The 14049-nt window shown below is 40.8% G+C and overlaps 1 protein-coding gene across 7 annotated transcripts in view; it reads left to right on the top strand.

The window, feature by feature from the left end:
- Nucleotides 1-62: 62 nt before the first annotated feature.
- Nucleotides 63-14049, top strand: part of WDR76 (WD repeat domain 76) — a 54528-nt gene continuing 40541 nt past the window's right edge. The window contains exons 1-4 of one of the 7 annotated variants that reach the window (XM_061395071.1): nt 63-2295; nt 3106-3189; nt 3346-3516; nt 13935-14027. In XM_061395071.1, coding sequence (XP_061251055.1) covers nt 2239-2295; nt 3106-3189; nt 3346-3516; nt 13935-14027 — 405 coding nt within the window. In that variant the 5' untranslated portion in view covers nt 63-2238. Of the gene's footprint in view, nt 2327-3105; nt 3517-13934; nt 14028-14049 lie in introns of all 7 variants that reach the window. The other 6 variants (XM_061395066.1, XM_061395068.1, XM_061395073.1 and 3 more) reach the window with 6 other exon arrangements.

Consider the following 14049-nt stretch of genomic DNA (forward strand, 5'->3'; position numbering starts at 1 on the left):
GAGGATTGTGGGATTGTGGAGGACTTCTAGACGCCTACGACTAGAAGGTGGAGTCTGTTACTGCGCATGTCCGTAGGCTGCCCCGGCGTTCTCAGTCTTGCAGTGTTTGTACGCGTCATCCCGGAGGGAAGTTGGTTCCACTGGGATTTGCTGTTAAGACCCTGCGACGAGGGAAGTCTCAAGTAAAGGTTTTGTTCGTTAGGTTGGTCTAAACCCGAGTATTACAGGGTAGTGATGAATAATGAAACTCAGGAGATAATGAACTGCAGTTTGTAAAGACTGTCAAATTTGAAAGCTCAGAGTTTAATCGGAATAGAAATCCCGTTAACAGCACTTGATTAGCTCAGTTGATGAGGCTGAGCGGATTGTGGTGAGGTATTTTTTGGTCACTTGAGGGCAAGTGGTGGTAATTTAGGCCAGTGGCAAGAAAAAAAAAAAATCCCCCAAGCGGCTTAGAATAATGTCTGAAATCCGAACACTATTAAGCGTTCCAGTTGTGTCCATTTCTGGAGACTGCCTGTTATAACATATTCCTGGCTGGAATGTTTGTATATGAGTCCGTAAGTAATTATTAAGCACTTGTGTTTACATCACTTAGATCTCTCTAAGGAGTATGGAATATTGTTAAAAGGCTCGTGTCCTCCAGGAACTTGAATTTTATTTAGTAAGCCTTAATGGGAGGCCTGCTAAGTCGTTTCAGTCGTGTCCGACTCTATGTGACCCCATAGACGGCAGCCCACCAGGCTCCCCGGTCCCTGGGATTCTCCAGGCAAGAACACTGGAGTGGGTTGCCATTTCCTTCTCCAAAGCGTGAAAGTGAAGTCGCTCGGTCGTGTCTGACTCTTAGCGACTCCATGGATTGCAGCCCACCAGGCTTCTCCATCCATGGGATTTTCCAGGCAAGAGTACTGGAGTGGGGTGCCATTGCCTTCTCCAATGGGAGGCCTGGCATGCTGCTGTTCATGTGGTCGCAAAGAGTCGGACACCACTGAGCGACTGAACTGAACTGAAAGGGTTTATAGAATAGGAACAAATAGACCCAATTTTCTAGGTGGATCGTGTTAAAAAAAAAAAAAACAACAGGCTAGTTGGTAGAACACATGCACTGTAGAAAAGATATTATAATTGCTGTGTAGGGAGAGAAGGGACAGTGTGAGCAAAGTCTTGAAGTCCAGAGATACGGCATTATATCAGGCGCTGTGAAAAGTTTGATTTTATCAGTAATTTTTGAGTCTAGGAGTGAAAATTGCTGAAGCGAACTTTCCTGAAGGTACTGTTAGTAGTATTACTTCTCAAGTGGTTTCACCTGTGCTACAGTTGGGCCTCAGCTGGGAGAAGAAATAAAATTGGGCAAGTCTCAATCAAAGAACAGTGCACGACAAAGTTTTCAGCTATAAAGGACTGTAAAAGTAGAGTTGATAGAAATTTGTATTGTAAATTTATCAGCTCCAAAACTATGCTATCCCGAGTGAGTAAATCTGACGGGAAGGCAATTCTTTCTGCTCTTGGCAACCCAGAAAATAGAAAACAACAACAAAACAACTTTTAATATGGCAACGACTAAAATACAGTGTCCTAAAATCTTATTTATGATGCTTTGTGATACAAAAGTTATTTAAGACTTTCCCCCTGTCCTTGGGCTTTGTAAGGTCATCACTAGAATCTTAGTTAACTGGTGGGTGAAGTTTAAATCACCTTATTAGCTCTTGGGGGGAAAAAAATCAAGATACTTCCCTTCCTAGGAAGAAGAGAATACGGTAGCCATAGGGCATAATTTTCTGGTGGGGGGATCACAAGGTATCATCGGGTCGAGGTAAAGCCTGCAGGTTGATTTCATTTCTTCTCTAGTTCATCTGGCCAACTAAATGCCCCTGAATCTTTTCCAGGCTCACTGCTAGGCGAGGTGGTTTTTCTTTAGGAGAAGCGCAAGTGTTTTTCAAAGTAAGATACAGGCATCAGCAGCGTCAAAAACCACCGGGATCTAAGGTAAAAATGGCGATTCGGTCCCTTCGCTTCCCTAAAGAATTTGAGTTTGGAGTGAGGCTGGCAAGCTTGCGTACCTAGGCGAAAATGTAACGCCCCGTGCCCCTTCCCCCTCCCGTCGGCTGGGATCAGCGCCCGCCTTCGCCGCCCGAGCCTCGCGGGCGCCGGGCTCCTCCTCGCCCCTCCCATCTCCACTCCTCCCCGCCTCTCGCCGCAGTCTTGGCGGGAAGACGCCAGCGGCTACGCTGCGGAAAGATGTCTGGGTCCCGCGCGGAGGCTGAGCAGAAGGGGGGTTCCAGACAGCGACTTCAGGTGAATGTTAGAAACGGCTTGTCCTTTTCGGGTGTGTTGCTGCCTCATTGTTCGTGAGGGATATGCGTGGCGTAGGCAGGGGAGGACTTGCCAAACGGCACCTCCTCGCTGCAAAACTATTTCCTGCTCCTTGGGGCATCTCTCAGTGTAACGGGTTTTGGGTTTTTCCGGGTGTTGCTTCAAAAGATAAGCGGGGATGCCTGTCCTGGTTCTCCTCTGTGGAAACTGGGCCCTTAGCCCCAAGGAAGATGCCTGTCAGTAACCCCAGAAATAGTGTCAGGCTGGGATCAGAAAGTCTGCGTTTGTTATTGCAGTCGTTTTGGTCAGTTTCCCACTCTTGGAACAATTCCAGTTACTCAGTTTCCTCAATAACAAATTGTAGTCATTTTTATTATTGGTCTGGCGGACTCATGGGTCAGTGCCCAGTATAATAATTCTATTTAGGTTAATGAATTAGGTATCTAGATTTTGGAGGGGAAAAAAGTTTCCTTACAGGCTGTCAGCTGGGATTTATGTTGTTATTTTGAAATAGGAATTAGATTTATTTACACAGATCTCTGGGACTTCCCAGGTGGTGCTAGTGCTAAAGAACCTGCCTGAGAATGCGGGAGACCAGAAAAGACGTGGGTTCAATCCCTGGGTTGGGAAGATAACCCTGGAGGAGGGCATGGCAACCCACTCCAGTGGTCTTGCCTGGAGAAACCCATGGATTGAGGAGCCTGGTGGACTGTAGTCTATGGGGTTGTGAAGAGTAAGAAAAGGCTAAGGACCTGGAATTTTAATACTGTTTTCCTTTATTGACCTGAATAGGTGAATGAATATAAGGAAAACCAAAACATCGCTGATACATCTCTGAGACCGGTACAGACTACAGTTTTAGGAGTAACAGCTAAGGTGTGTCTTGTCCCCTTTTCACTCAGTAACTACAATATAGGCCAACTTAAGCGCCCCAAATCTCTATTAGATAAGAATTCTAACAGTGAAGTGACATGTAAGAAATCTAAGAAAGCTGAAATAAAGAAAAGTTGCAGAAGGATTTTAACTCCAAAGATGGAAGCCACATCTTCCAAGGAAGAATCCACTCTGCAAAAATCATCCTTGGATGTTCATGCTGAAAGCAACAAGTGGCAGTACAAGAGCCCTTCAGATACGGTGGTTCTCAGTCCTGATACAGAAAGCAGCCAGGAAGGAGACAGTGACGAAGATACCACACCAGGCCTGGTAAGGATCTAATTACTAGCTTATTCAAATTTTCATGTGTAAAAATTTAGAGCTTTGTTAAGCTATGGTTGAAGGGCCTCTTTAGCTTAAACAGATTATTTTATCATCTAATTTATATTTAAGTGAAATTTTATTTTTTAAATGTACAACAGATAATTTCCTTGGTTTTATTTGGCTCTTGTTTTCTTTTTTGTGGGGGGCTCTTGGTTTTGATTTGTGAAGGAGAGGATTGTCTTTGCTTCTCATTCTTTCTCAGTTTGCTGCACTTATTTTTGAGCTTACTCCTACTTAATGGTGTCTTGCTCGCCTTTACATGTTTATGCATGGTATACCAGAAGAAGTTGACTTGTAAAGGACATATAGAACTTGAGTAACTCTTGATGTTAAGGTGGGAAAATCATCATTAATTGACTGCATTGATGTGCTGAATAATTCCCTTAATTACTTAAAGGAGACAAACGATGGAATAGAGAAGATACATGAAAAACACTAATTCTGTTTGAAATGATAGTTCGAATCAGTTTAAGGAATTAAGCATCTAATTCTTTTGGCTCTTATTGCCTACCAGGAATGTTGTACCTCATTTAAAGTGACAAATTTTATGACCCTGTCACATGGTAAGAAGTAGATGGAACTGGAACAGAAAATGATGGTAGGGAAAGGGAGATAGGATAATTGAGGCGGTGTTGTAATGAACTAGGACCCGTGGTGGGACAGTGTGGGCTAAGTCAGAAATGCATTGGACTGGGGGTTGGACGCCTAGGTTTTAGGCATGGCCACTTCTAAGAAACCTTGTACCTTTAAGCAAGTCACTTCTGTGGTGAGAGAATTAGATAAGATTGGTAGTTCTCAAACTTTAGTCTGTATTAGAATTACCTGGGGGGCTTGTTAAAACCCTATTGCAGGGCTTCACCACCTGTTTCTGATTCAGACGTTTTGAGTGAGTGTTGAATTTGAATGTCTAAAATAGCTTCCTAGAGACTGGTCCAGGACTGCACTTTGAGAGCCAGTGGACTGGATTGTCTCTTTTTGCCTCTTAGACTCTAAAATTCTGAGTGTTTGAGGCTTAATATAAAGCAGATTTTGTTTTGATGTAAAATAAATAGGGCTTCTCCCTATGGCTCAGTGGTAGAGAATCTGCCTGCCAATGCAGGACACTCGGGTTCAATACCTGGGTTGGGAAGATCCCCTGGAGACGGAAATGGCAATCCACTTCAGTATTCTTGCCTGGAAAATCCCTTGGACAGAGAAGCCTGGCGGGCTACGGTCCATGGGGTTTCGAAAGAGTCAGACACGGTTCAGCAACAAGTAGGGTCAGAAATTAGAACATGAGATAGTGAATACTGGAGATAGTCAAACAGGGCATAGATGCTCAGCATACATTTTCTTACAACAAGCTGAAAGATCTCACATCTTTTTTAGAACATTTCATTCTTTTTTTCTCTTCCCTTTCATTAATTATCGTTTGGGGGTAAAAATTTATGGTACCATGGTTTAGGATCAGTATTTAGTTTATAAGCTTATTTCTTTCTAAATGAAGGATGGCTTTTGTCACATCAAAGACATATAATGACGTATAATGTCCCTCAGTTTGTGTTGTTAAGTCAGTAGGTTGTGTCTGACCCTTGGTGACCCCATGGACTGCAGCCTGTCAGCCTCTTCTGTCCATGGGATTTCCCAGGCAAGAATTACTGGGGTGGGTTGCCATTTCCTTTTCCAGGGGATCTTCCTGACCCAGGGATTGAACCCAAGTCTTCTGCTTTGGCAGTGGATTCTTTACCACTTAGCCACCTGGGAAGCCCTCAGTTTGGGTTCATCTGCTATTTTCTCATGATCAGATTAAGATTTTGCATTTTGGGGAAGGATACCACAGAAGTGAAGGTGCCCTCCTCAGTGTATCATATCAGAGTGTACATGATGTTGTTGGTACTTTACTGGTGATGTTGACCTTCATCACTGCTACAGTGGTGTCTGCCAGGGTTTCCCAGTGTAAGCTTAGTACTTTTCCCTTGGTAATTACTGAATGCTTTGAGGAAGGTACTTTGAGACTATGTGAATATCCGGTTTCTGTCATCAAGCATATATTTATTTCTTTATTAAGACAGAATTCACATAACATATACTAAAGTGTATAATTCAGTGTTTTTTGTATATATACATGAAGCATATATTTATTTTTTTATTAAGACAGAATTCACATAACATATACTAAAGTGTATAATTCAGTGTTTTTTGTATATATACATGAAGCTGTATAGCCATCATCACTATCCAATTTCATAAATTTTTATCACTCCAAAAAGAAACTGCATACCTGTCAGTAGTGATTATAAACCCTTCCCCTCCCTCTCTCAGCCTTGGAAAATCGCTTATCTACTTTCTGTCTCTATATATTTGCCTATTCTGGACATTTCATAGAAATGGAATTATACAATATATGGCTTTTTTGGTCTGGCTTCTTACATTTAGCATGTTTTCAGGATTCATTCATGTAGCATGTATTGGTACTTCATTTCCTTTCATGGCTAAATACTATTCCATTGTATGGATATACCACATTTTGTTTATGCATTCATCAGTTGATGGACATTTGAGTTTTCACTTTTTTTTTTTTTTGCTGTTAAGAATAATGCTGCCATGAGCATTTACTTGTGAGATTTTATGTGATGTTTTCCATTCTCTTGGGTGCGCACACACACCTTGGAGCAAAATAGGGTAACTGTGTTTAGCTTTTTGAGGCATTGTCAAATTGTTTTCCAAAGTGACTGCCCCATTTTTACATAACCAATAGCAATGTATATATATAAAAAAATCCAATCTCTGTATACCCTCAGCAATACTTATGTCTTTTGTAACATTTAAAATTTTTAATTGAAGTAAAATGTGCAATGTAAAATTTACCTCTTTGCCATTTTTAAGTGTACAGTTCAGTAGTGTTATGTAAATGTATATAGTTGTAAAACCAGAACTCTTCATCTTGCAGAACTGAAACTATACCCATAAGGGTTTCCCAGGTGCCACTAGTGGCAAAGAACCTGCCTGCCAATGCAGGAGACGTAAGAAACGCAGGTTTGATCCCTGGGTTGGGAAGATCCCCTGGAGAAGAGCATGGCAACCCATTCCAGTATTCTTGCCTGGGGAATCCCCAGGGACAAGAGGAGCCTGGTGGGCTACAGTCCATAATGTCGCAAAGAGTCGGACACGACTGAAGTGACTTAGCACACATGCCCATACCCATTAAAAAACTCCTCATTCTCCAGCTCTTCAGCCCCTAACCAGTCTACTTTCTGTCTCTATGGATTTGACTACTGTAGGTACCATGTATAAGTGGAAGCATACAATGTTTGTCTTTTTGTGACCGTTAATTCACTTAACGTAAAGTCCTTAACTATTTTGGTTATAGCCTTACTAGTGGATATGAAGTGGTATCTCATTGTGGTTTTGATTTGCATTTTTCTAATGACTAATGATGTTGAACATCTTTACATGTGCATACTTGCAATTTGTACTTTGGAGAAATGTCTATTTAAGTCATTTGCCTATTTAACAAATTAGGTCGTGCACATTTGAGTCAGGTCTAAAGAGGTGGATGAACCTAGAACCTATTATACAGAGTGAAGTAAGTCAGAAAGAGAAATACAAAAAAAAAAAACAAAAAAACAGAGAAATACAAATATTGTATACTGATGCCTCGGAGAAGGCAATGGCACCCCACTCCAGTACTCTTGCCTAGAAAATCCCATGGACAGAGGAGCCTGGTGGGCTGCAGTCCATGTGGTCGCTAAGAGTCGGACACGACTGAGCAACTTCACTTTCACTTTTCACTTTCCTGCATTGGAGAAGGAAATGGCAACCCACTCCAGTGTTCTTGTCTGGAGAATCCCAGGGATGGGGGAGCCTGGTGGGCTGCCGTCTATGGGGTCACACAGAGTAGAACATGACTGAAGTGACTTAGCATAGCATAACATAGCATACTGATGCCTATATATGGAATCTAGCAAGATGGCACTGATGAATTTATTTTCAGGCAGCAATGGAGGAACAGAGAAAACAGACCTATGGACGTTGAGGGAGGGGAGGAGGGAGAAGGTGAGATGTATGGAAAGAGCAACATGGAAATTTACAATACCATAAGTAAAAAAGATAGCCAATGGGAATTTGCTGTGTGACTCAGGGAAGGCAAACGGACTCTGTGACAGGCTGAAGGGTGGGATGGGAGGGAGGTGGGAGGGAGGTTCAAGAGGGAGGGGACGTGGATGTACCTATGGCTGATTATTGTTGATGTATGGCAGGAAACCACAAAATTCTGTAAAGCAATTATCCTTCAATTAAAAAATTAAAAAAGAATTAAGTTGTCCTTTTTTTCTCTCTCTTTTTATTGTTGAATTGTAAGAGTTCTTTATATATTCTGGACACTGGATCTTTACTAGGTATATTATTTGCAAATATTTTCTCCCATTCTGGGACTTTGTTTTCACTTTCTTGACAGTGTCCTTTGTACAAATGTTTTGAATTTGAATTTAAATTTAAAAAATTTATTTTTATTTTTGGCTGCTCTATGCGTTTTTGGTCTTCATTGCTGTACGTGGGCTTTCTCTGGTTATGGCACATGGGGACTACTCTTTGTTGTGTGTGGGCTTCTCATTGTGGTTTCTCTTGTGGGGCATCGGCTCTAGGCACACAGGCTTCAGTAGTTGTGACACTTGGCTCGGTAGTTGTGTTGCATAGATCTGGTTACTCCATGGCATGTGGGATCCTCTTGAACTAGGGATCGAACCCATGTCCCCTGTACTGGCAGACAGACTCCCAACCCTGGACCGCCAGGGAAGTCCTTAAATTTAATTGTTAAAAATGTTATCAGTAGTTTTAATTTGAGTCCAGTTTATTTTTTCTTTTGTTACTGATGCTTTGATGTCATATCTAAGAAACCATTGGCAAATCCAGGTTTATAGAGATTAAAACGTATATTTTCTTCTGAGAGTTTTGTAGTCTGGCTTTTAAATTTAAGTCTTTGATCCATTTTGAGTTAATTTTTGTATATCACATGAGATAAGGATCCAAATTCATACTTTTGCATGTGGATACACATTTGTCCTAGAGCAATCTGTTGTCAAAACTCTTCTTTCCCACTGAATGGTCTGGACTTCCTTAATGAAAATAAATTCACCATAGGTGTATAGATTTATTTCTAGACTCAGATTTATTCAGTTGATCTATCTGCCTATCTGAATGCCAGTATCACACTCTTTTAAATGCTGTTAATGTTGTTCTTTAGTCACTAAGTCGTGTCTGACTCTTTGCAACCCCATGAACTGCAGCACACCAGGCTTCTCTGTCCAATACTTTCTCCCAGAGTTCGCTCAGACTCATGTCCATTGAGTCAGTGATGCCATCCAACTTCTCATTATCTGTCACCCCCTTCTCCTCTTGCCCTCAATCTTTCCCAGCATCAGGGTCTTTTCCAGTGAGTCAGCTCTTTGCATCAGGTGGCCAAAGTACTGTAGCTTTGTACTAAGTTTTGAAACCAGGAAGTGTGAGTCTTGTTTTCAAGATTGTTTGGTTGTTATGGGTTCCTTTCAATTCCGTATGAATTTTAGGATCAGCTTATCCATATTTGCAAAACTGACATTTAAAATTTTGACAAGAGATTGTACTGAATCTATAGATCAATTTGGGGAATACTGCCATTTAAAAAATATTATGTATTTCAGTCTATGAACATGAGCTGTCTTTCCACTTATTTAGATTTTCTTTAATTTCTTTCAATGTTTTATAATTTTCTGTGCACAAGTCTTCTTTGGTTAAATTTGTGTCAAAGTATGTTCTTTTTCAAACAGTTTTTCTATGTATTTGTGGCTGCACGGGGACTTTGTTGGCTGTGTATAGCTGTGGCTTCTCATTGCAGTGGCTTCCTTTGTTGTGTCTTGAGGGCTCAGTTGCCCTGCAGCCTGTGGGATCTTCCTGGATGAGGGCTGGAACCCACGTCCCTTTGGCAGGCAGACACCCAACCGCTGGACCACCAGTGAAGTCCCCTAAATATATTATTCTTTTTGATACTATTATGGTATTTGTTTCTTAATTTCATTTTCTGATTGTTCATTGCTAATGTACAGAAACACAGCTTATTTTTATATATTGATGTGTGATTCATGGGGTTGCAAAGAATCGGACACGACTGAGCGACTGATCTGATCTGATCTGATCTTACAACTTTGCTGAAATTGTTTACTCTCATTTTTTTGTGTGTGGATTCTTTTTAAGATTTTCTACAGATAAGATCATGTCATTGGCAGTAAAGATGGTTACATTTCTTCCTTTTCAATCTGGATGTCTTTTATTTCCTTTTTTGCCTAATTCCCCTGGCTAGAACTTCCAGTACAGTGTTGAATAGAAGTGGTGAGAGCAGACATATTTATCTTGTTCCTGAGTTTAGGGGAAAAGCTTTCAGTCTTTCACTGTTAAGTATGATGTTAGCTGAGCAACATATATTTCTTAAAATTTTTATTTCGAAGTGCTTAACAGATTCATAGGAATTTGCAAAAATAGTACAGAGTGGTTTCATTTACCCTTCACCCAGTTTTTCCCCAATGAGTACATCTTATTTTATTTTTGATCAGTTAGTTAACTTTTTTGGCTGTGCCACACAGCTTGTCGCATCTTAGTTCCCTGGCCATGAATTGAACCAGAGCAGTGACAGTGCAGAGTCCTAAGCACTAGGCAACCAGGAGATTTCCCCCAGTGAGCACATGTTAAATAACTACATTGCAGTATCAAAACCAGGAAATTCATACAGATGCTAGGTGTGTGTCCTGTTCTGTATCATTTTATCACATGTGTAGATTCATGTAACCACCACCACAATCGTGATACAGAACTGTTCCATCTCTGCAAAGATCTCCTTTAGACTACCCCTTTATAGTTAAGGCCACGGCACTCCTTCCCGCCAGCCTTAACCCCTGGCAACCACTGATTTGTTTTCCATCTCTACACTTTTGTCATTTGGAGAACATTATATATGTGTTCATACAGCTGGTAAATTTTTGGCATCAGGACATTTTTAATTCAAGTTATTTTTCTTTTGTTTTCTAAAGGTAGCATTTTCCCTCTTATTTTATATATGCAGTAACTGCTCAAATGTCTCTGAAGATAAAACATTAATGGGGTTAAAAACATTTCTATTTCTTATAATATATATTTACTTTGAGAACCCACTTTGGTATTCTTTGCTTGGTCTTTGATGTTGCAAGTCCTGGAGGGGCAGATAATGGGTGAGAATAGTTTGAACGATGCATACCTCGAAAAAAGTCTTATTTTTCTTAATAAATTTTCTTATTTTTTCCTGTGGTAATTAGAATCATTTAAATTTTGTTCCTTTGATCTCCAAATGCAGCGTTTTAAGATAGATTCTTAGGAAGTCTGATGATGGTGGTAATGTTTTCCTCTGAGAGGCATTGTTCAAGGCAGTGACGAAATAACCATTCACCTTTGCTGTCACTATGATGTGTGTGAGAAGATTCTTCATTTTGGTCACACTGATACTTGTACATACTTGTTTAGGTCCTAGTAAGTCATAATTCTGTGTGTGTATATATATTTGTTGTTGTTCGGTTGTTCATGTCCAACTCTTTGCAGCCCCATGAACTGCAGCATGCTAGGATTCTGTGTCCTTAACTGTCTCCTGAAGTTTGCTCAGACTCATGTCCATTGAGTCAGTGATGCTATTTAACCATCTCATTCTCCTCTGCCTGCTTCTCCTCCTGCCTTCAGTCTTTCCCATAATCTGGGTCTTTTCCAGTGAGTCAGCTCTTTGCATCAGGTGGCCAAAGTATTGGAGCTTCAGCATCAGTCCTTCCAGTGAATATTCAGAGTTGATTTCTTTCAGGATGGACTGGATTGATCTCCTTGCAGTCCAAAGAACTCTCAAGAGTCTTCTCCAGCATCACAGTTTGAAAGCATCAAGTTTTTAGCACTCAGCCTTCTTTATGGTCCTACTCTTACATCTGTACATGACTACTGGAAAAACCATAGCTTTTACTGTATGGACCTTTGTTGGCAAAGTGATGTCTCTGCTTTTTAATACTATGTCTAGGTTTGTCATAGCTTTCTTCCAAGGAGCAAGCATCTTTTAATTTCATGGTTATAGTCACCATCCACAGTGATTTTAGAGCCCAAGAAAATAAAATCTGTCACTGTTTCCACTTTTTTCACCATCTGTTTGCCATGAAGTATTGGGACTGGATGCCATGATCTTAGTTTCACACAAAGGTAATTCCATATGTGGTGGTGGTTTAGTCACGGTGTCGTGTCCAGCTCTTTGTGACCCCATGGACTGTAGCCCACCAGGCTCCTCTGTCCAGGGGATTTCCCAGGCAAGAATACTGGAGTGGGTTGCCGTTTCCTTCTCCAGGGCATCTTCCTGACCCAGGAATTGAACCCGCCTCTTCTGCATTGCAGGTGGATTCTTTACCACTGAACCAGTGGGGAAGCCTCAATTCCATATGCACACACATGTATGTATACACAGAACCAAATCAAAACAGCCAGCAATTTTCTGTTATATACCTATTTGTGATCACTGCTCAACAGACAAATTAGACTTTAGGCCATTTTAGCGTTTTTCCCCCACATCGCCTATTGACTTACTGTAGAAGATTAAGTTTACACATGTGCTGTCTCCTCCTCCTTCCCATGTTTTACCTTCCGTGTTACATATAGTCCAAGCTTTACCTCAGGTGTAAAATTTTTCTCAGTATAAATCGATGAATTCTAATGGCTTTATATATATTATATATATGTGTGTATGTATGCTGCTACTGCTAAGTCACTTCAGTCGTGTCCGACTCTGTGCAACCCCATAGTCAGCAGCCCACCAGGCTCCTCCATCCCTGGGATTCTCCAGGCAAGAACACTGGAGTGGGTTGCCATTTCCTTCTCCAATGCAGGAAAGTGAAAAGTGAAAGGGAAGTCGCTCAGTCGTGTCCGACTCTTCGAGACTCCATGGACTGCAGCCTACCAGGCTCCTCCGTCCGTGGGATTTTCTAGGCAAGAGTACTGGAGTGGGGTGCCATCGCCTTCTTTGGTGTGTGTGTGTGTATGTATGTATATAATTCATGAAATGTTTTCTGGTACCCTCCATCATTCTGGACCATTTTCTCTTTCTTGGCCTTCTCTTTACTGTTTTTCTTTAAATTTCTTTTTTCTCTCTCCTGTGTTGGACTTCTGTAGCCTGGATCCTGTCTTTCTTTTTCTTGGTTTATTGTCTAATTTTGATGAAGTGCAGCTTATAGTAACTTCCTGAAAGCTGGTGTATGACAGATAGTTTTCTGCTGGTAAGTGCTCAGTCATGTCTGACTCTTTGCAACCCCATGGACTGTAGCCTGCCAGGCTCCTCTGTCCAGGGGATTTTTTCAGGTAAGAATACTGGAGTGGGTTGGCTTTTCCTTCTCCAGGTGATCTTCCCAGCCCAAGGATTGAACCTGGGTCTCTTGCATCTGCTGCATTGGTAGGTGGATTCTTCACCACTCGCACCACCTGGGCAGCCCGACAGATTGTTTGCATGTCTGAAAAAGTCTTTATGCTTTACATTTGATTGTTGGCATTATTGGATTTAGAATTGTAAGTTGAAAATAATTTTTCCTTAACATTTTTAACATATTCTTCCTTTGTCTTCTAGCTTCCTGGATATTGTGAAGTTATCATTCTTGGTTCTTTGTGGTCTGTTTTTCCCTCTGCAAACTTTTGGGATCTTCTCTTTATTTCACTCATCTTCAGGTATTGAGAAATTTTGTGATGATATGCCTGGGCTTGAGTCTTGTTTTCATTCATTGTGTGGTATACACGTTGGGCCCTTTTAATCTGGAAACTCATTTCTTCTGTTTTCAGAAGCTTTCTTGTATTATTTCTCTAATGATTTTCTCTCCTCCATTTTCTCTGCTCCTTTCCCCGCCCTATAGTAACTATTAGTTGGATATTGGACCTCTAAGATTCTCTAGTTTAAAACTGTCTTTTCTGCTCATGTGATTCTCTTTTTTATTGAATTTCTTTAATCATCTCAGTGAATTTAAAAATTTCTGTTTTTGAGTTCTTTCTTGTTTTGCTTAATAAAAAGGTCAGTTTGTGAAAGGGCCAGTAAAAAGTAATGTGCTATTGGGCTGTCCTACTTGACTTCTGATATCAGATCACTTGTTATTTAATTGGGAAGCTGTGCATATATCCTGCAATTATCCCAGACCCAAACTCTTTCTCTCAGTATCCAGTGCAGCAAAGTTTGTGTGCTGTTTGGTAATACAACATAAAATAACCATAGTAGGTGCAATTTGAAGGAACATATACATGTGGAGAATGCAACAACTAGTTTCGTGGGGTATTTTTGCTGTGGATTATGTAAATAATAGAATCTTTTTGGTGTGATTTTATAGGATGATTTTTCAGAATTGTCACCATACGAAAGGAAGAGACTGAAGAACATATCAGAAAATGCACACTTTTTTGCTTCTCTTCAGTTGTCTGAGGTTTGTTTGAAGTTTCTAATCT

Source organism: Bos javanicus, chromosome 21 (genome assembly GCF_032452875.1).
Source record: "Bos javanicus breed banteng chromosome 21, ARS-OSU_banteng_1.0, whole genome shotgun sequence".
In the NCBI taxonomy this organism is placed as follows: Eukaryota; Metazoa; Chordata; class Mammalia; order Artiodactyla; family Bovidae; genus Bos; species Bos javanicus.